The sequence below is a fragment of the Gadus morhua genome, chromosome 14 (assembly GCF_902167405.1).
Source record: "Gadus morhua chromosome 14, gadMor3.0, whole genome shotgun sequence".
Classification (NCBI taxonomy): domain Eukaryota; kingdom Metazoa; phylum Chordata; class Actinopteri; order Gadiformes; family Gadidae; genus Gadus; species Gadus morhua.
Window position 1 is genome coordinate 21,179,519 of NC_044061.1, and position 21,951 is coordinate 21,201,469.

A 21,951-nucleotide genomic window follows, 5' to 3' on the forward strand; every position below is an offset into this window, starting at 1 on the left:
CCTTTTATGGCTCAGTGGTGTGAGTGTGTTTTGGTTTGACATGAGATGGATGATCTTTGAGCATCTGGTTCTACTGTGTGTCTCTCACTCACACCTGGCACGGGGTTCTACGTGCCTGTCCTGGGTTCTGTGTGTATCCGGCTTGCTTTGACAGTGATACTGTTCATACGGGGGTCTGTGTGATTGGCTTGAGATATTGGAATGGTCAACTAAATCATACCTGATGGACGGCCGCACGTTTACTTAAGGACTCCAGTAGACATGAAGAGCCCTGAGCGGACGCTCCGGAGCGATATCCAACACACTGGGCAGGAAGGAGAGTACTAACTCAAGTGTAAAAGGATGCAAGCAGCGTGTTCAGATCAGTGGACTTCCAACTAGGACTAGGATCAGGATTAATGGCGGATGGACACCAAAAGGAATTCCTCAAGGAGAGTCTGATGTTGGAAAGGGACCTAAATGGATATTCAGATGACCTTCAGACCTGTAATGAGATGGCTCTTCCTACCGGCTGGATGATGGAGAAGCCCTGTGGATCTTGTCTTGCTCTCAGTGCACGTCTTCTCAGGCTGAACTGTATTTGTTTCGAACAGGACTAGCTGAACGATTGGTTCCCATAAATCAGAACCAATCCGGGAACTCCAGCTAGTGTGTTCTTCGAGCTGAAGTTGTGCTCTTCAGCTGAGGAAGTAAGGAAACCTTCACTGGGGCTTAAAGGTGTAAAGAGGAGAATGTTTCAAAGTGTTCCATGGTACTCTGTAGACCGTTGGTTGTGTTCCACTGGTTAAGAGGAAGAACCCACACATTTTCCTCTTGGCACTTTCTCCTCTGAGAATCCTGGCGCCATCTTGAAGGATATTCCAGCCTCATGTAACTGATGTCACGACAGATTCTCAAACACTAGGTTTCTCCTGAGGGGCGTGTCTATAGAACTGAAGACTTCAGACAGCACTGTATCCCAGCATGCATCTCTGCTCACTCAGACCACACCCCCATGAGTAGGATGCAACACTCTAGTGATGGAGATGTAGAGTTTTATAAGTAACGAGGGAGCAGACTAGGCTGTAAATCTTTAAATCCATGAAGATGGTTGATAGTTCAGGAATTGGGCTGTTTTTATTATGGGCAGTGCTTTCACTCAGATGCCCACTTCTCACTGGAGCTGTACATTGTGTTGGCTGGCTGGCATGATTTGCTGTTGGTGATGAGGCGGTCAGGGTGACGTTGCAGGGCTATGGTCGGCTCTCTGTGAGCTCAACGTTTAGATTTGCTCTGTATGGTTTGTACCCTAAATAATCTAGATAATTGTAAAATGTAGACACTGTTTTGTATTGAATGATTTTATTGTTTAAAGTTGGTGGGACGTACATGGTAGTTTGGTTCTTCATGTGGTTTTGAGTGATATAACTTGTACACACTGGGTGCATAATAATGTAAAGGTACACTGAATAGTAGTAATTACCAACAGCAACAAACGGATTCATCAAGGTAAGTCTGTTGGCTGTGTTTTTAAATGAAGACCCATCGCTGGACTTCAGGGATCTTCCTCCGTTCAGCTCAAGGTGAGGCGCTGGTTCTGTTTTTTCTTGGGGGGTGGTTCCGGCGGAATGTTCGGATTCCAGTCGGACGGTTTGTGCTTCCCGCCGTGGAAGGTTATGAGTGCGGTCACTTGATTTAGTCCCAATGGTTAGCATAGAACGTTGTAGTCTTGGTTGTCGTTGTAGACAAACATAAGAAACCTACTAGCAGTTAGTTTGGACGGGAGTCCCCTGAGGGAATCTGGGCGGTACGTTCTGGATTGTATTTGCGTAACCTCAAGCCGTTTCCAACGGAAACAATTTTTCAGTCGGTTTCCATTGGGAATTGTTGCCCCTATCTTAACCAACTTAAATTTCATATTAAATACATACTGACACGTACGTCGTACCATATGTTGATGATTTCCGATGGTTGCGCCGTACTTTTAACCATGATGACGTGACGGGACTCTCACTGCGTACCAAAACGGCGTTCTACTTGCGGGCCCATTTTTTGACAGCAGGGAAGGCTGAAAATCATTTCAAGGTGGAAGATAATTTGACATTTCTTCAACGGAAACCCAGCACCTGAATATGGCTGAGTATATTTGATTTAATATCGATACTGCTTAGTGTTCTTTGTTACTTAAGCTTTTTGTACGTTTCTAAATATCTGCTGTCATTAATTGCCACAGAAGTTTAAATCCTACCCAATGGAATGACTTTAAACAACGACTTTGGTGCAGAGTTACCAACTGGATAATATCAAAGCTAAATAATGGCCGTCATTCCCACATGTTACAGTAGAAGATACTCTAGAACTGTACAAGGGTTAAAAAGGTAACGTGTAGTTTGTCCAAAGGTGTCTGCCTCCTCACCCAGAGCAAGACCTCCACCTCCTCACCCAGAGCCAGACCTCCACCTCCTGCCAGAAGTCCTCCAGAACAGGTCAGTGCTCTGTGAGTAGAGTCTTCTCAGGTCAGTTTCAATGCATGGCCTGACCACTTCTTTAAACTTGTGGACTGCTCTGTCTTCATTCCCAAAAACGGGATGCTCATGTCTGTCAAGTCTTTTCTAGCCTTGAGTTATAAAATAATAGTTCAATTAACTAACTCGGTTTCAGATGAGTCAATTAAGTTTATTTTTGGGCAAATGCTGATTTAAACCTGCTGCGGTAGCTGAAAGGCGAGGCTGAGAGGCTGGGGACCGGAGGCTTGTGGTGCCAGGGTGGACAGGAGACTGAGGCTGGAGACCAGGATCTTCATAACCAAGACGACTACATCTGTTTTACCACATGTTGAAGCAAGACTTTCAATGTTTGTTCCAGACCAGGACTCTGTCTGAGGAGAGCTGCTGGAGGAGCTGAGACGCTGGAGGACGACTAGGAATCGACCAACAAGGATTCCTCGTAAGTTTGTATTTATTTACATGGTTGACTTAAAGGAAAAAATACAGCTGTTACTTTGACATGCGTTAACCAACTACCGCTGTGTTTTCTTACTAGAACGTGTTTCTGGAGCGGAGGCGAGCTGGTAGGGGAGCCATGAATCTAGAGGATGACATCACTCTACCAACAAGGATTGTACGTTTGTATTAACCAAACAAACTGGAAATAAAGGGCTTAAAAATAAGACAAACTACATGTTTGTTACCAGACTTTAGGGCCAGACTTGCGCTGTTTGTTCCAGACCAGGACTCTGGCTGAGGAGAGCTGATGGAGGAGCCAAGACTCTGGAGGACGACGACATCACTCCACCAACCAGGATCCTCGTAAGTTTGCCTAAAATATACAGAGTGCACTTGTTGTAACGCAGGATTAGTTTGTCCAGCACAAGTTACGGCATACTATTGTGGTTGTTTACCAGACAAACTACAGCTGCTACTTTGTTACGCGCCATTAGAGCCCAACTACTCCTGTGCTTGTGACCTTACATTAGAGACAAACTACTACTGTGTTTGTTACCTGATATTAGAGACAAACTACTCCTGTGTTTGTTACCTTACATTGGAGACAAACTACTACTGTGTTTGTTACCTTACATTTGAGCCCAACTACTACTGTGTTTGTTACCTTACATTAGAGCCCAACTACTACTGTGTTTGTTACCTTACATTAGAGCCCAACTACTACTGTGTTTGTTACCTGATATTAGAACCCAACTACTCCTGTGATTGTTACCTTTCATTAGAGACAAATTACGTTTGTAACCAGATCAGGAATCTGGAGGACTGATGGAGAAGCCGTACATCTGAAAGGCAAATCCTGAGGACCACCAGGGCTCTACCATCAAGGATTCCTCATAAGTTTGCATTATCTGGACATAGTGGACTAGGTAGGGGGTTCGGGGTTCAACTCTCAAACCAATGGGGGCGGGTTCAAGTCCTCAGAATACAGTGATGCGTCCTTGAGCAAGGCGCCCTAAAGCCTGCCTGCTCCTTAATGACTTATCTTTGGTTCAGATAATGCATCTTTTGAATATTGAACCTAATCAATGTCCTTGTTTGGTCCGGGCAGACACACCTGAGCTGAACCTCACCTGATCCTGTTTGGTCGGGGGTAGACACACCTGAGCTACACCCGCCCTGATCCTGCTGTTCCCGTCTCCTCAGTTCATCTGAGCCTCGTCCTCCAGAAGACCTGCTGAGCTCAGCAGTCTGAGGCTGATGGATCAATGACCTCCAGTGGGAGTTATCTTCTTGACCCCACATGTAACCGTGTGCTTCCACACGCTTTTCCCTCATGTCTGTCACTAACCTCACTACTTCACTTCTCTCTACTGCTTTCTCTTTTCTTCCTTCTCTGTGGTTCAAACCTTTACACTGAAGGCGCGTCTTCCTGCCCTCAGAGGGTTTAGCATTAGGGTTGAGAGTCAGGGTTTAGAGTCAGGGACAGAGCTGGTCAGGGAGGACTGCTTTTACACAAACCTCTTCACTTGCTTTCGGAATGGTGGTGACATTTTGAAAAGATTCATTTGGGAAAATGTTTTTCTCTGCTTTCCTCTACAAAATGGAGACAAATTACGTTTGTAACCAGATCAGGAATCTGGAGGACTGATGGAGAAGCCGTACATCTGGAAGGCAAATCCTGAGGACCACCAGGGCTCTACCATCAAGGATTCCTCATAAGTTTGCATTATCTGGACATAGTGGACTAGGTAGGGGGTTGGGGGTTCAACTCTCAAACCAATGGGGCCGGGTTCAAGTCCTCAGAATACAGTGATGCGTCCTTGAGCAAGGCGCCCTAAAGCCTGCTCCTTAATGACTTATCTTTGGTTCAGATAATGTTGCATCTTTTGAATATTGAACCTAATCAATGTCCTTGTTTGGTCCGGGCAGACACACCTGAGCTGAACCTCACCTGATCCTGTTTGGTCGGGGGTAGACACACCTGAGCTACACCCGTCTTGATCCTGACATCCTGCTGTTCCCATCTCCTCAGTTCATCTGAGCCTCGTCCTCCAGAAGACCTGCTGAGCTCGGCAGTCTGAGGCTGATGGATCAATGACCTCCAGTGGGAGTGATCTTCTTGACCCCACATGTAACTGTGTGCTTCCACACGCCTTTCCCTCATGTCTGTCACTAACCTCACTACTTCACTTCTCTCTACTGCTTCCTCTTTTCTTCCTTCTCTGTGGTTCAAACCTTTACACTGAAGGAGCGTCTTCCTGCCCTCAGAGGGTTTAGCATTAGGGTTGAGAGTCAGGGTTTAGAGTCAGGGACAGAGCTGGTCAGGGAGGACTGCTTTTACACAAACCTCTTCACTTGCTTTCGGTATGGTGGTGACATTTTGAAAAGATTCATTTGGGAAAATGTTTTTCTCTGCTTTCCTTTACAAAATTGTGTTAAACTTCTGTCAAGTGTTTTTGTTAAAATATTAAAATCCCACATTGACTTCTACATGTTTGGTGCGGTTCATTTAATTGTCCTTTTAACTTGGTTAATGTCAAGCTAAACTCCTAAACTACTGTTCCCTCTTGTTTCAAGCACACGGTTGTCCAGCCGTTACATCCAGGTTATGTAGAAACATAACCTGGATGTTAACTGCCCAAATAACTACCGTCCCATATCTAAACTACCATTCATTTAAAAAAAAAAAAATCTGGAAAAAGCAGTCCTCAAGTACTGCCATTTCTCAACTCTGCCAATGTCTTGGAGCCCTTTCAGTCCGGCTTTAAGGCACGCCACAGCACTGAAACGGCTTTGCTGAAAGTGTCTAATGACCTACTCCACGGGTGAGAATGCCATCTTAGTCTTATTACACCTAAGTGCTGCCTTTGACACTGTAGACCACCCCACTCTTCTAGCCCGTCTCCATCAGTGGGTTGGTATTAGGGGCTCAGCTCTGCAGTGGTTCTCCTCCTACCTCTCCCATAGATCGTTTTCGGTGTCCATAGGTCAGCACTCCTCCTCTGCCCCTCTGTCTTGTGGGGTCCATCCTGGGTCCAATCCTGTTCAGTTTATATATGCTCCCACTGGGGAATATAATAAAAGATAACATGTCGTTCCATTTTTTCGCAGACGACTCACAATTATATCATCCTCTGAGATCCAGGGACTGCCTTCAGACGCTCCTAGAGTGTCTCAAGGAGATAAATGACTGGATGGGGGATAATTTCCTCCAACTAAACAATGGCAAAACAAGATATCATCGTTAACCCCTCCAAATTCAAAATACCCATCTTCACTGACCTAGGTAGTCTAACCTCATTATTAAAACCAGCTGCTAGAAACCTCTGCGTTATTTTTGATTCTGATCTATGCTTTAATAAGCAAATCTCCTCCGTCGTAAAGAACAGCTTCTCCCAGCTCGGAACCATCTCTAAAATAAAGCACTCCCTATCATACCACAATCTGGAAATAGTCATCCATGCTTTCATAACATCACGGCTGGATTACTGTAACTCCCTCTACCTCGTCTGTCAAAGAGGCTAGCTAGTCTTTATCAGAAAATCCACGTTTTCAGCTGTTATAACATGACCAGGTAATAATTCATTTAAAAACCTTGACATAATCTGTCAGATGTCTATTAAATGACAGTTGACCACAAGCTGATTCTATCGATGCCTCTTCTTTAATTGCTTCATGTTTTAGTCGGCAGAGGCTTGTAATCGTGCGTAGCATAAACAGGATAAGGCGCAAGGAGCAGAAAAAATTGGCATGGGTGCTAATTTTCAGTTTAAAAAAACGCTGGCATTATTTAATCAGCTCAGGGCGTTTTCATTGCCACAACAACGTGAGCTAATCAACAAGTAGGCCTACAACATGTTCTAGACTAATACTATGAGACTCGCCCTGAAAACGCCCTCAGATAAAATAATGCCAGCGTTTTTTTTTAACTGAAAATTAGCACGTGTCAACTTTTTCTGCTTCTTGTGCTTAATCATGCCACACACCATTAGTCTAGTACATGTTGTACTTGACGCAGTTTAGTGCTCCCAAAATAGCGGCCTGCTTCTCATAGAATTAGGCTAGTAAGCCCACATGTTGTACTTGCAGACCTTTTTGCATCGCAAGTTTTATAAAAATGGAGGAAATCACAACTACGATTTCCCCCCCCCCCCCCCCCCCCCCTTTATATACTTCAGATACCCCTGTAGCTTCCTGGGGCTGAGTCCCCTGAAAAGTCAGAACCTCGAATCGCCCCTGGGTCTCATGATTAGAGTGGAACCTATCTACTGCGGTGACCGTGGCCAAGACGTGCCGCAGCCGTAACGCTGCCGTTACGCGTCCGGTGGAAACGGGCCTTCAGATCAAGCTTTCCTTGTCGCTTGGCCATGATGCTGAAATCACCTGCGCATGCCATGGCGCATGCAGCGTTGCTATGTCGCTGACGGAAGTGACATAAATTTGTGTGTGCATGTGCCCCTCGTCCACAGTATTTTAGCCTACTCAATATGCGCAAAAAATAAATGTTGAAAATGAAATAGCGGTAAGATTTCCACATGAATTGATAATAAAACAGGGGTGGGCTGTTTCAGAAGGGGGATGATTTTGATAATTTTAATTCCAAAGGGGGATGACATCCCCCCTCATCTCGGGAACTGATTATAACCCAAATGTATGAGCATAATTGTTATAAGTTCGGATGACTCTATATTCCACCCAGTTTAGACAGTTAAGATTAGGTTGCTCAGAGTTGCCACCGCAAACTTCATGCCTGAACTGAAGTAGGATCGCGGCTCTCCTCTGGGTACTCTGCGCAAAACGTCAACTGAGTGATCATTCCTGCGGATTACAGGGAGGTGATGTGGGGCTCGTGGGGGACTCCAAGAGAGTGGGCAATCACGGGTTCAAACGGTGAGAATTCAAGTCAGTCATGATTAGAAAAATGGAAATAATACATAGTTTGTAATATAATACATAGAAGTGCAACTCGGATGGCTGGTGTCCGAGGCATCTGGAACACACCCTAAACCAAACAGGTCTGACCGGTCCCAGAATTCCATGCAGCCATCCGGAACATGGCAACCACGGTTGTGATCGCCATAATACTTTATTTGACATTTGCACATGTGCACTTCAATTTACTTGTTAAATACTTGATATGTGTAAGTAGGGTGAGATTTGTTGGGGAGGATGGGAGGGATCATCCCCCCCTTTGTGTTTTTGGGGGGAAATTTAATGTTTCATGGCTTTTTAGTTTGCAATTAAGATGAATGATCAACTGTTTGAAATGTAGGCTAATTGGTGCCAACCATTAATTAAAAAAAAGAATTAGGCCTGTTGATTGCCTATTTTTTTGTGATTAAAAAAACAAACCACTCCCCCCCCCCCTCTGGTAAGCAAGTGGGTTGTGACCTTTCTATAGTTACATTTGATATGTTGTCATGTCTATCGATGTGTGGAGTTATATGTTGTCTTCTACACTTCTGTGCTACCCTGCTCACCTGTTGCTATGGCAGATTTGGCTAGATGCCCATAGACCCTTTTCACAGAAGCATTGATGTGAGACTCAAGACGTTTTTTTCCCCCACAACACTTATTATGGTTCTGATACTTGTATGTACAAGGAAGGTAGGTAGGATACTTATCATCATTAGAGGTACTGTGCTCTGTTACAAAAAGTGGCAGACCTATAATTAGTCCTATGAAAACCTGTGAAGGGTCCCCTTATCGACCGATAAGGGGAGGAATCGTGTCACCGCAGATGTTATTTCTATGGATGGCGGGTAGCATTACAATATGGGAGATGTTCTCGGACGCAGTCAGAATCAGTACTGTTGTTGAGCATCACCCATTCCAATATCCGTAAACCAATGAAATGTCATATGAATATAATGCATTAATATGTAAGTAGATATAGACAAATTACATTTATCAACTTTCCTATTTTTGCCCTATACATGCTGCACTAACTCTCAATGACTGTCTGGACAAGTTTAAAGTCCAGGACAAATTTGCTTGTGTTTGGTAGCCTGGCACTACACAGCACAGACTGCTTCCATAGCGGTGTGATGCTGTTCCTGCTCCAGTCTGGTCACGTGACTCAGGAGATGATGTCATGGTCATGCCCATTCAGTCTGTGCCAGAAGCCATTCAGCAGCTCCCCGATTATGTGCCAGCCCATGAAAGAAGAGATTGTACTGCGTGCCCTGCATCAAGAAAATCGACAAAAAAGAAAATCTGCAATTGTCCGCACTCCTTACTCCATGTGTAATAATCATGTCTTCAAATTAAGGTTGTGGGATGATGTTTAAAGATGTATAATTTTGGATGTAAAAATGAACTTAATAAATAACTATCATCTACATTAGTGCAGAAAGGGTGTACCTGTCTATATAGCTAAATATGTTTGAAGTTAAGTGTATTATGAGTTGCTATAGTAAGATGTATACTTTCTATTTGTGTATATACGTGAAGCCAGCTTGTTTAATGAAAGTAATTGAATAATGATACATCTGTTTACCACTGAAAAAATAAACACAGCAATAATTTCCCCTTAATAAATGTACTTTATTGGTTTACCACATTTTCCTGTTTACAATTAATCATTTTCTTTTAGGCTTTTTTTTAAGAGATACATAAGAATATTGCACTTAAACCAGGAAATGAAAGGAAAGCTATGTTACAGGAAGAGATGTAAAGGGACCACAATGCATATGTGTAAAGCCACAGCACAGCCAGGCCACAGAAGCCCTTCTCAGTACCACATAGTTAGTTTCTTAAATATACATTTTTTTTTTTTAATAAAATTTTTCTATGTAAGTCGGTTTTCTTTTAAGCTATTACAAGAACCCAAAATCACACATGCACATACAAGCAGGTCTTACGGTTAACCAACAGGCCTAGCGTTAACAGCGGGATCCAGATGTGGGGTTGAGTTGGATACGTTTGATATGACAGAAGAAAAAATGCTTATTCTTGAGCTTTTTTTTTTTTTTCCTTTTTTTTTTTTAACCCGAAACTAAAACAGATGAATCCGTGTGTGGTTATAGATATGGTGCAGGTTATTATGTATTGACGGAGGGATCCGAGTCCCTCCACCTGGCAGTCTGTACGTTTGTGCGGTTATGCTACGCTATAATATAATTGATTATGTCACCTTTAGCTTAGAATAAGTGTGTAATTGAGATGAATGTGCACCATCTATATTTCTCTCTAAATGCAGCAGCCATATTTAGCTGCCACCACCCACACATTAAGGTTACAATCATCCGATAGATGCTGTTTGTTATGTAATTTGTAGAGTTGAAAGACCAATGAATCAAAAGCACTCATAGTGTGAGGAGCCATCACACTAATGACACAAGAATGCCCAATGTGGATTTTCTACAGTGAGCATAGTGTTCCTAAACTCCAGTGCCATGTTTCTTTGCAGGTGATAATTGGACTTGTGCTCAGGGTTGCACCATGTGATGCACAGTAACCAAGGCAACCAAGAGATCAGAGTCCTCCGGTTGGAGGATGTAAAGGTAATCTGCTTCTACACATTCAACTGAGGCCACTGAACCTCCTCATCTTGTTTTTGCATGGTATGACCTAAGGAACCTCAGTTTAAAATCTGTCTGAACATGATGTTCTACAGTATATTGTTTGATACAACTGGGTGTCCTTTTGCTTTGAATGTGGAAGAGATGACATGCACCGGGGTAGAGTTTTGGATTGCAAATACGGGTTGTAGGAATTGCACTGAATTATTTAATATTTCCAGGCGAGGCTTGTGGTTTAAGTTTTTAAGGTTTGTTTGCTCTTAAGTTGCCATTGAAGCTTGATAAAAATCAATTTTTCTTCCACAAAAACTTTAAAATAGAATCAATATCAAATCAGGAGACATCACACATAATACAGTGTTAAAATTGTAACCTGTTAATAAAAACACACCAAGTGATAACTATGTTTTCCAAAGATAACCATCTTAAAAAGGCCTGTTTAGAGTTCCAGTACATTGAAGACAAATGCATACAGATAAGAGAATGAAAAATCATCAATTTGATTAAGTTTTCCGTTATTCAATTGTAGGATAGAGCAACAGCATAACTGATCATATGTGAACAATGATACTTTCAGCCTCAGATTTGCCTTAGTTTTGCACATTGGTCTGTGTTTTAAATAATTTTATATTTGTGCTTCTTTGCAAATTGTCGCGATAGGAATGAAAGACCCTTTAATTAGAATTTTTGATTTTCTGCCAAAAGGTGCAATCAAGTATAATTAGAATGTGCAAAACAAAGCAGTTGAGACTTTTTGTGTAGCAGTTTTTCTACAGACTCTGACTGACACAAGAGGCCAGCTCACCAAGCCTTTAACACAGGCCAATCAATGAACTGTGGTGACGGCTTTCAAAAATCTGACATTCCATAGCCAATTGTGTTTCTCTTACCCCATACACCAGGGCGGAAAGGCACATGTGGGTGACTTTCTAATCGAATCCAACCATTGCCCAATCCAAAACTCTGTCACTCATTCCTCAAACAGCACACAACTATACCAGGCACAACTATCCGCCAACTCCCGTCAGAGCCACATGTTCCTATTGCTTCACATGAAATACAATCTTCCCCAGTCCTTTACAGAACTTTCACATTAAGGTCACCCACTCTCACCATAGCAGAGTTCATCAAGAAAACTTTTGAAATGTTCAATAAATAGAGACGTTAAAATGTGGTGTTTTAAATATTTTACAGTGTAACAATGCCGACCCTGTTACCTACATCTTTTCATGTTGTTACTCAATATCCTGCCCTTCACTACAAAAACATCCACTGCAAGGATATGTTAACCCTAATGTCAATCGAAAAAAACAAAGCCAAGACAACATAAACAACATTAACAAAGCCAAGACTACTAAATATTTATTTTTACCTGTAAGAAAACGGATAACTATGGACCCATCTAGTTCATGAAAGAACCTACTGCAATTATCTATGAAAGACGTATCAAAAAGACAGCTGGAGTCTACTTGGATCAATATCTGTTACTATGACAACAGTAGGCACAAAGCAGTACAGTTGGACTAGTATTGTTTTAGATGACATACAGACACATCTGTAAATGGTACCAAAAACCAATATAAATCAGAAACTTATAATAGCTGATGGCATAAATATAATTTGATTTATATATTTTGTTGCTAATTATTCTACAAATTAACTTAGTAAAATAAAGTGTGCTTTGATTCATTAGTGAGAAAGACAAATAAACAGTACAGAACCACTATATGATATAAGGCAAAATATTTTTTTTGTTCCATGTTCCATCCTTGGGTCAAATTAGCATGATTGTTTAGCGATTTCTTCCATGGGAACTGCTACCACACAACAAGGATGAAAAAGACGAATATATGCAATGATGTGGTCGACAGCGTTGTCTTAGAAGCACCCCAGCGATACCAATATAAACAAGAACCAAATTTTAGTAAGAGCTGGACAGACCGGTTGTCCGACCTGCCAAAGCAGAGACAGGTTATGTATAACGGGGTATGACAGGGACATACAAAGAGAGAGAGAGAGAGACAGAGACACAGAGAGACGGAGACAGAGATCGAGCGAGACAGACAGAGAGAGACAGAGAGAGAGAGAGACAGAGAGAGAGAGAGAGACAGAGACAGAGACAGAGAGAGAGACAGAGAGAGACAGACAGAGAGAGAGAGAGAGAGAGAGAGAGAGAGAGAGATGGATGGTCTTAAAACTCAATCTTGCATGCCGGGAAGGACTCGTCCTGCATGACCACAGTGCTGCTGGAGGCCAGCACCATGATGTTGAGCTCCTGCTGCCTCTCGTGGGTCTGCTGGTACCACTCCCGGGTCACCTCCGTGTCGTGGGTTGGGATCAGTGTCACCTGAGGGAGAGGAGGTAGAGGACGGCGGGGGGGGGGGGTCGTGTTCAGGGATCTTGTCTCGGGGACTGTCAGCAACAAGATATGTTTATACGTAAAAATTAAAAAAAGATTCTCGGATCCCATTATAATCCCCTGGATTTAAAATATCTTACTACTACTACTAGTACTACTTCTACTACCACTGCTACTACTTCTTCTACATAAGATGCTTGTGCAAAATTACCTGCAGGTTTGATCCCCACTGGGCCTTCCCATCGAGCAGCGCATCCAAGACATCTCGGCTAGGCTCTGCACTGCTTGAATCATTGCCACTGACAACGTAGTATGAGGATCGAACGCGCTTGAAGAACTCTTGGTCGATGTTCTTGGCACTGCAGTGGTTGGGAATGTAGGCCAAATCCACATAAACGGGCATACCAGTGGTGGCGGTGGCTGAGCCTGACTTCAGAGAGCCTGCACCGGAAGAAGCAAACAGAGCAGTTAATGGTTGTTGGTGACATTCTCATTGATTATTTTCATACCAGGAGAAAAACAAGTGCAGCTCATACAGTTAAATCGATTCTATTGGTTTTTAGTTATGCTAGTGCAGAACTATTTTGTACAAACTAGCAAAGTCAATTTAGTTGCCAATGCTTGTTCTCCAGTACGCTTAAATTAAACAGATCCCTGCATAATGTTACACGGTTAAAATTAGTTAAACAAATGCTGCTCACCGGAGCTGCTCTTGACCCCGTTGGTGGTTGCCTTTCCAGGGTTGTAGCTTGACCTGGAGAGGTCGTCATCCTTGGATCCCTGTCCGTCTGACAAACGAGACATCCTGGAGCTCTTGTCTGCCTCTTTCTTCTTTAGGGACAAAGTGCGAGGGGACGAGGTCTGCTTAAGGGGCATGGGGGACTTCTTACGTCTGGCAGGGGAAGCTGACTTGGTCTTGCCAGAGGTCTTCTTAAGGCCTTTGGGTTTGGCCTCTTTCTTTGTGAGGCCTTCGGGGGCCAGAGCATCTGGATCCACCATGCAGACATCAGGGTGAGGGGGACGTGGGTGAGGGTCCATGAAGGGGGTAGGAGGAGGGTCACGGCTGCCAGCGGTGGGAGAGCGCTGGCTGCCTCCTGCCATAGCGGTGGCCTTGTCCCTAGGCAGGTACACAGCATCGTCATCTGAGTCCATGTTGCAGTCTCCAGGGAGTGAAGGGCATTCTTCAGCGCCGCCAGGGACATCTGAGTCAGACTGAGAGGCCAAAGACTCGCTGACTGAAGTCGGCGGGGTGTCCTCGGTAGCCAGGGCCAGTCCCATGGACATGGTACCAGGTTGGTAAATAGCGCCAGTTTCCTGGCTCTGTGATGGATGATGCGACGACTGTCGGTTGGCCCTTCTCTTGACTGACAGATCGTGCTCAATGCCCTCCTGGGATTGGTCACTCCTGCATCCCTGTTCGTCATCCTCCTCCTCGCTGGACATGTGCTTCATGCAGGGGTTGATGAAGGACGGCGAGAGGTCCCCTTTGCGCTGCCTCTGCTCCGAGGCGGAGTAGCCTGGGGAGCTGCGGCTGCCGTAAGAGGAGGCCGCCCCCATCTGTGTCTCACCCTCGGCCTCGTCCTGGTCGCTGTCCTCGTCGTCGTCTTCCATCCCGCCCTGGCTACACTCCTCAGCGTAGAACGGAGAGCGGAATGCCTGGTCGGTAGAGGAGAGGGAGAGAGGACGGGCGGGTCGTTCTGGTTCCGTCTCACGTTCCTCTTCGAATTCATCCTCATGGCGGTAATGTGGAGGCGAATCTCCGGGAACCATTCTGATCTGAGGCTTGGGCATCTCCCAATCGTACGTACCCCTGTAGCTAGCGGAGCTTGGGGCCGTGGCCCCGGACGCCGCTGCTGCAGGGGTGACAGGAGAGCTCATGCTGACCTCTGTGGGTCCATTGGCTGTGTCAGGCTTGCTTATATCAAATGGTGAGGGTTTGTAGGAGCTCAGAACATCAGGGACCTTAGCACCTGAACTCATGGTGGGGAAAGGCTCACTTGTTTTTTCAGAGAACGAGAGGGCACCGCTAAGGCCGTCAACGCACGGAGACTTCTGAGCGACCTCACGCACGTAGGCTTCCTCATCCTCTTCTTCCTCACTGCTATCTGTCTCCTCAAAGTAATGCTTGCTTGCTGTCTCCGGGCGAGGTGAGGAGGTGATGCCGAAAAGAGCAGCAGCGGCTGATTCTGTGTCTTTGGAGGGTGGTGGCGGCTGGCCGAATGCTCCTGCAGACGCCCCGAACCCACTAGCTGTCTCCAGCTTGGAGTCCTCAGACCAACCTGGTTTATAGAAGTACTCAGACTGAGGCGTCTTCTCTGTGAATCCATCCAAGCCTGTCTTACACTCCACCTTGTGGTCGTCAGCAAAGGCAGTGGAAGAGATTGAGGGAAAGCTCTTGACCTCATGGAATGGGAGTGGTGACGAGCGAGCTTGGCTAGAGTTGGGCTCTGTTGTGGAGGTTGTGGTGGATAGGGCATTCATCTGTTTCTCAGACACTTCCAGATACTCATCCTTTGTGGCTCCAGAGCTGGAGAAGGGTGAGTCAATGCTTGGGGAGGGTTCGTCTTTAAAGGAAGAGTATTCAAACAGAGGCTCTGCTGTGGCAGGGGTCTCCAGGTCCTCTCCAAACTGCCGGCTGGTGGACAGAGAGCCAGAGGTGGAGGAGGAGTAGCTGTAGGCAGAAGAGGAAGAGTAGGCAGGAGCTGCTGTGGAGGTGTACTGAAAGCTTGTGTCCAGAGAGGGTTTTCCTACATGGTCCGGTGTCTTCTGTTTATCATAATCAGAATCTGATCTGTCGCTCTGGTAATAGCGATCCTCTGATTTTAGGGAGATGTCCATCTTTTCATTGTCTTTAATCTGACTGGATAGGCATGAGTCTTTATCTCCAATTCCATATGAATATTGAAACCCAGTGGAGGAGCCAGAGAACCCTGTGGCTCCTACGTCTGTGGGCTTGCTGCTGAAGGATGGGGAAACGGCTTTGGCCTTCTCTTCAGCCTTGAAGGGTGGGCAGGCACTGCTTTCGGTGGTGCTTGGTTTGCTCTGACTGTCATAACCATAGCCAGCCATGGAAACCATGAACTCAGTCCTTTTGGACTCTATCATTTGGCTGACTGGACTTTTGACGTCCTTCTCAGATTTTTCTTTGGCTCCTTTCTCATTATCTGAATCGCTGGCAGCTTCCTCATCTTCCTCCTCCTCTTCTTCCTCATCATCATCATCGTCATCATCAATAACTTCATCATCATCGTAATCCTCTTCATCTCTCGCTGTTGGTGAAGCAACCTTCTCGTAGTAGCTTGCGGTAGAGGATTTTTCTGACGCAAATGCTGTTTGGGAATATGCACCGGACTCCAGACTGTCACTGTGATCTTTGAATGAGAGTGCCTCTTTTTCTGGTGACAGGGAGGTGGAAGAGGCCTCAGGCCTATCAGCCACAGAAGGAAAACGGGTATCTCTGCCATACTCATATACATCTGTTTCTTTCTTACTTCTTTCAACGTCTTTTACAGGGCTTTTGGCCTCAAGACCGTATGAGGTGGAGCGATTTTTTTCGTAAGAGCTGATATATTCCTCTTCCTCTGGCTTTATGTGGGGGGCTGTGGGCAGGCAGGGGGAGCCGTCCGATTCTTTCTTTGAATCCAAACTGCTTTTTACAGTGGCTCTCTCCATTGTCCCAGAAGCCCCCTGTTTAGAGTCAAGCGTGCTTGGTTTGCAATCATAAATGTCACTATAGGAAAATGTCTTGCCATGCACATAGGGGGTATCTTGCCTCATGTCCCTTTCGGACCCCTTTTCTTTGCTCTCTCTCTCAGGGCAGTTATAGAGACTAAAATGAACACTTTTCTCCTGCTCTTGGATTTCAGTTTGGTCTGGTTTTTCTTTGCCTTCTTCTTTAGTAATATGTTGGATAGGATCAGCCGTTGAAGGCTTAGATCCTCCCCCACTTTGGAAACCATAATCTTCCTCATCATCCTCTTCCTCGTCTTCTTCATCTGAATACATCACATGGCGTTTGGGCTGTTCTTCAATGCCTTGTCTGTTTTTAGTTTTTTCTGAGTCCTTGACCTGTGAGTAGTTCTTTGATTCTATGTCATACTCTTCTAAGAGTTCATTTTGCTCTTTTCCCTCCATAGGAGGCTTTGAGTCAGACAGGTCGTCATCGTCTAGGAACCTCCCCTCCTTCTCCTCCATGAGCCTTGCATTCACAACAGGCTGTAGGTCTTTCTTGACATAATAATCACCTTCATCCTCCTCTTCATCCTCAGAGTCCTCAGAGCCTTCTGATGTTGAGTGTTCATCGGAGAGACCAACGGCACTGTTGTCAGTTTTCGGAATGTCTGCACTTGGCTTGCTTAAAGTCTCAGCTGCATTTAGTTTGCCTAAAGTTTGAGCTTCATTTTCCTCCATCCTAAATGGCTTTTCCTCAGTTGGAGAGTAGCCACTGCTGGTGGGGATTGACGGTGTAGGAGAAGCAAGTTTCATGGTGCTGTCATCTGGACTTAGGCATCTTTCTAAACTTTCCTGCATGGAGCCAGAAACTAACCCTGTGGAAAATGATGAAGGCGGTGAAGGTGACTTCTTTTCATCCCAAGTTGCAGACTCTTTACTAAATGGAGCTTGTTTTGCTTCAGTCTCGGCAATCACCTGCATGAAGCCAGAAACTAATCCAGTTGACAATGATGAGGGTGGAGAAGGTGACTTCTTCTCATCCCACCTCTTTGACTCATCACTAAATGAAGCTTGTTTTGCTTCCGTCGCGAGAGTCTCCTGCATGAAGCCAGAAACAATTCCAGTTGCCAATGATGAGGGTGAAGGAGGTGACTTCTTTTCATCATACTGCATGGACTCTTTACTAAATGGATCTGGTTTTGCTTTGGTCGGGAAACTCTCCTGCACTAAGCCAGAAACAAATCCAGTAGACAATGATGAAAGAGGAGAAGGTGACTTCTTTTCATCATACTGCATGGACTCTTTAACGAGTGGGTCTGGTTTTGCATGGGGCGTGACAGCCTCCTGCATGAAGCCAGAAATGAATCCAGTGGACAATGATGAGGGTGGAGAAGGTGACTTCTTTTCATCCCACCTCTTTGACTCGTCACTAAATGAAGCTTGTTTTGCTTCAGTAGGCCGTGTCGGAGAGGGCTCAGCGTCAGAGGAAGGAGATGAAAACACAGTAGCTGAAGAGGATTTCTCCTTCTCCTGGAGCATTCCCGAAGCAGCCCTCTCGTAGCCTTCATGAAGTTTACCGAGAGGAATGTCATGTCTCTGTGTCTCGTCACTAAAAGGATCTGGTTTTGCTTGGGTCATGACAGTCTGCTGCATGAAGCCAGACCCCAGCCCCTTGGAAAATAATGAAGGGGATGAAGGTGACTTCTTTCCATCCAACTGCATTGACTCTTTACTTAATGGATCTGGTTTTGCTTCAGTCTCCTGCATGAAGCCAGAAACAAATCCAGTAGACAAGGATGAGGGTGGAGAAGGTGACTTATTTTCTTCCAACTGCATGGACTCTTGACTAAATGGATCTGGTTTTACTTGGGTCGTGACACTCTCCTGCATGAAGCCAGAAACTATACCAGTGGACACCGATGAGGGTGGAGAAGGTGACTTTTCATCCCACCTCTTTGACTCATCACTAAATGAAGCTTGTTTTGCTTCAGTGGGCCGTGTCGGAGAGGGCTCAGTGTCAGAGGAAGGAGGTGAAAACATAGTAGCTGAAGAGGATTTCTCCTTCTCCTGGAGCATCGCCGAAGCAGCCCTCTCGTAGCCTTCATGAAGTTTACCGAGAGGAATGTCAACATTGGGAGTCTGGTCCTCATCCTCATCTTCATCCTCATCTTCGTCCTCTTGGACTGGTTTGGCCTTCATATCTATAGCCTCCATCTCGGGAATAATTGGCTGGTACTCCTCAGAGGGAGGTGATTTGAAACATTTGTCTTCCTCCAGGGAGGAAGTGGGGGAGATAGTTCCTGCTGAGTGTAGATATTCTTTCCCATGGGTTGCCTCAGTGCGGGAGGGAATGCCGTTGATGGTGTCCAGGTGGAGTGAGCTCTTCCCAGTCTCCTCGGTCCGAGGTGCAGTCACTGATGCTATGGACTGGTCCTCTGCCATGGATGTAGGGAAGGAAGACAGTTTGTCGTACTCGGTGATCGAGGTGGCAGAGGAGATGTGCTCTTCCTCTGCCAGTGGAGCCGTGATGATGCTGGGAAATGCTGAAAGAACGGGATCATGACTTACCATGAAGCCTTTGGGTTTAACGTCTTCCACCTTAGAGACAGTGGGGGTCTTTATCTCCTTCATGCCGTGCATGGAGTCAAACGTTCCTGGGACGTCAGGGACCGAAATGTTATAGGAGGCCGTGTCATACTGAAGCTGTGGCATCCTATCTTCTGTTTCTTCGTGAATCTCCTCATCAGAGATGGTCTGTTCTGTTTCGGAGTAACCAGGAATGGTCTCATCTTGGATTAACTGAAATGTTTCTGAGGCGGACATTGCTGTTGCTTTCCCAGCTGTGGCAATGGCCGAAAGGGGTTTCTGTTCAGTTGGCATGGTGCTCCACTCTTTTCCAGATTCCTTTCCTTTCTTTGCTTCCTCTGTTTTGTACTTGAACTCCTCATCGTCTTCTGTTCCCTCCAGGTCTGCTTTTTCAATAACATCACTCTCCTCCTCTGAGCTGTCACTCCTCCTAGACGTGTCTTTGATGTCGGATCTTGTCAAGTTCTCATATCTTTCCATTTTATCCTCCTCACGCGTTCTATCTAACCCAACATTTTCTTCCTTCTTCACTATGTCAGAGATCGGTTCCGATGGCCCTTCATCGTTGCTTTCTTCTCCCTGTTGTGCTGTGTTGAGCGGCAGAGGGGATGTAGACTCTGTGTCTGGAGATGTTATTTTCTCATCAGTGAAGATTTTAGCATCTGTATAATCCGAACGCTGGGACATCATATCATTTTGCATAGGCTCACTCCGAAGGGTGGACATCTCGTCCTTTTTAAGGGCTTTGAAGTCCTCAGTGAGGTCCTCAGGGGAGGAAAGGACGGACCGGTTTATAGAAGCTGCAGCTGCTTGTTCCGGGGCCTTTTTGGGGACTGCCTTTTTCTCCTCCATTTGCTCTTTGGCCGATTTATTTTTGTCCGTCTTGGGTTTAGTCTGAGTCTTTGCTTTGTGTAAAGTCTTCCGAACTTCAGGAGTAAGCGGCTTCAGGTCTGGTTTAGTGATTTTTCTTAGCTCTGGCTTGTTCGGGTCTTTCTTCTTATCCTCCTTGACCTTGGAGTCTTTTTTATCCTCTTTCTTCATGATGTTTTCCTTCTTGACTTCACGCTTCTCTTTCTTGACTTCTTTCTTCTCCATGTCTTTCTTTTCGTCCATCTTGGCTGTCTTTTCTTTCTTGATAACTTTGTCCTTGGCTACTTTCTTTTTCTCCAGTTTGGCTGCCTGGGGAGCTACCTCACTGTTCTTCTGCTGCTTGGTGGCTTTTGTACTAATGCTTTTGACTTTCTTCTCCTCTTTCTTCTCTACTTTGTTTTCTTTACTCAGGTCATTTTTGGACTCTTCTTGTCCACTGGTTTCTTTCTTGCTGGTCTTAGTGTGTGGTTTGGGGGAGGATTTCAGACTCTCTTTGCTATCGGTCCTTGATCTGATTTTAGTTTGTTTGATAATAGGCGGTGGTGCTCCAGAGGATATGTCTTTCTGAGTCGCCACTGGGTATCGCAGGAAGTCCAGGTGTTTCAGCTTCTCAAGCCCCTCAAAGATCTTGTTCTGTGATGCATTTCCAGGGAACAACACACGCACAATCTTTTCTGTGGGACTGTGCGGAATCCAAACAATGAGGGCTGTGACTGAAGTTAAATAAGGGACAGAGATCTCTCCTTCTTTCCCATTGGACATCACAATGCCAGTCTTGGCCTTGCTGTTCCCAGCCCATTTCTGCATGAGGAACTGCATTTCTTTGCTCTCTTTGACAGGGTTCAGAACGTACATGTCTAGTTTCCCAACACCAAGTTTGTGGAAAAGAGTGATCGGTTCAATAGTGTTGCTGACGACCCTGAAGAGTGGTTCCGGCTTGATGCCGAGCGTGTTGAGGTACTGCAACGTAAGAGAGGCCTCCTCAATGCTGCGCTTTACCTTCACTGTGGACTCAAGCATCCTCAGCTTCTCTGGAACATTGTAAAACACCACCCCGAGCTCGGGAGAGATCAGGTTCTTCATCCAGTCCCCATCGGAGTCGGATCCCTGTTGACGCTCCTCTTCCTGTTCGGCGATCTTCCTCTGGAGCAACCCGTTGATGCCCGGGAGGTTGTCCGCCCCGATGTGGGTGATCAGAACGGAGTCAATCCGGTCCAGGTGACGAACAAGCTTCCAGAAGCAGGACTTCCGGTCGGACCCGCCATCCACCAGGATGTTGAATCCATTCACAGCAAACAGGGCAGAGTCCCCCCTTCCACCTGGGAAGATGTAGCAGCACGGCTTAGACAGCTTCAGAAAGCCTCCAGAAGTAGGGGGCTCCAGTAGCTCGAATGGCGAGGAGACTGCATCCACTGCCTCTGCATTCTCATACTCCGCGAACTCCGTGCCTCCGTCCATGTCTGGATAGGTTAAGTGTTCTGGCAGTATTCCAGATGGCTCTGGAGCAACTGATGATCCTGGCTGACCAAGGAGCTCCAGCCCCTGACTCCCTGACTGGACACAGTAAGTCTTGGAAGCTGCCCTGAAGATGTACACCAGAGGATCTTGATCACCTTGGGAACATAAACAGAGGGAAAAAAAAGTACATTTCATACAAGTGTATCAATAGCTACCGTTGTATGTTGTGCTGCTCTAAAGATCTGTACACGATAACTGTAGAAAGGCTTACTTGCGGTAGAGACACAAACTCAGAGAAGTCTTTCCAGGTGAGGGCACCACCCTGCACCGACAGGTTGCGTCCCCTGCTTGAGCTCAGACCCCTCAGCACCAGTCACCTGAATCCAGTCGTTGATCACAGATCCGATCTGAATAAGGTGTTTGGGAGAACACACCTTCCATGAATTTACAGGTCAAGGACCTTCTATACTCTGGATATTCAATTTTGAATCACAAATATATAGATATATTCTTTTTTTAAAGGACAGTGCACATTAATCTATATTTTTGTACATGTGTC

At 45.5% G+C, this 21,951-nt stretch overlaps 1 protein-coding gene across 1 annotated transcript; it reads right to left on the reverse strand.

Annotated features, from left to right (window-relative positions):
* Positions 1 to 9,446: 9,446 nt before the first annotated feature.
* On the reverse strand, positions 9,447 to 21,547 carry map1aa (microtubule-associated protein 1Aa). The gene is made up of 3 exons (XM_030377604.1): positions 13,508 to 21,547; positions 13,018 to 13,247; positions 9,447 to 12,794 (listed from the first exon to the last, which is right to left on the reverse strand). The coding sequence occupies exons 1-3, from the start codon at positions 21,390 to 21,392 to the stop codon at positions 12,639 to 12,641; spliced, it is 8,271 nt and encodes a 2,756-aa protein (XP_030233464.1). The 5' UTR covers positions 21,393 to 21,547; the 3' UTR covers positions 9,447 to 12,638.
* Between the last annotated feature and the right edge of the window lie 404 nt (positions 21,548 to 21,951).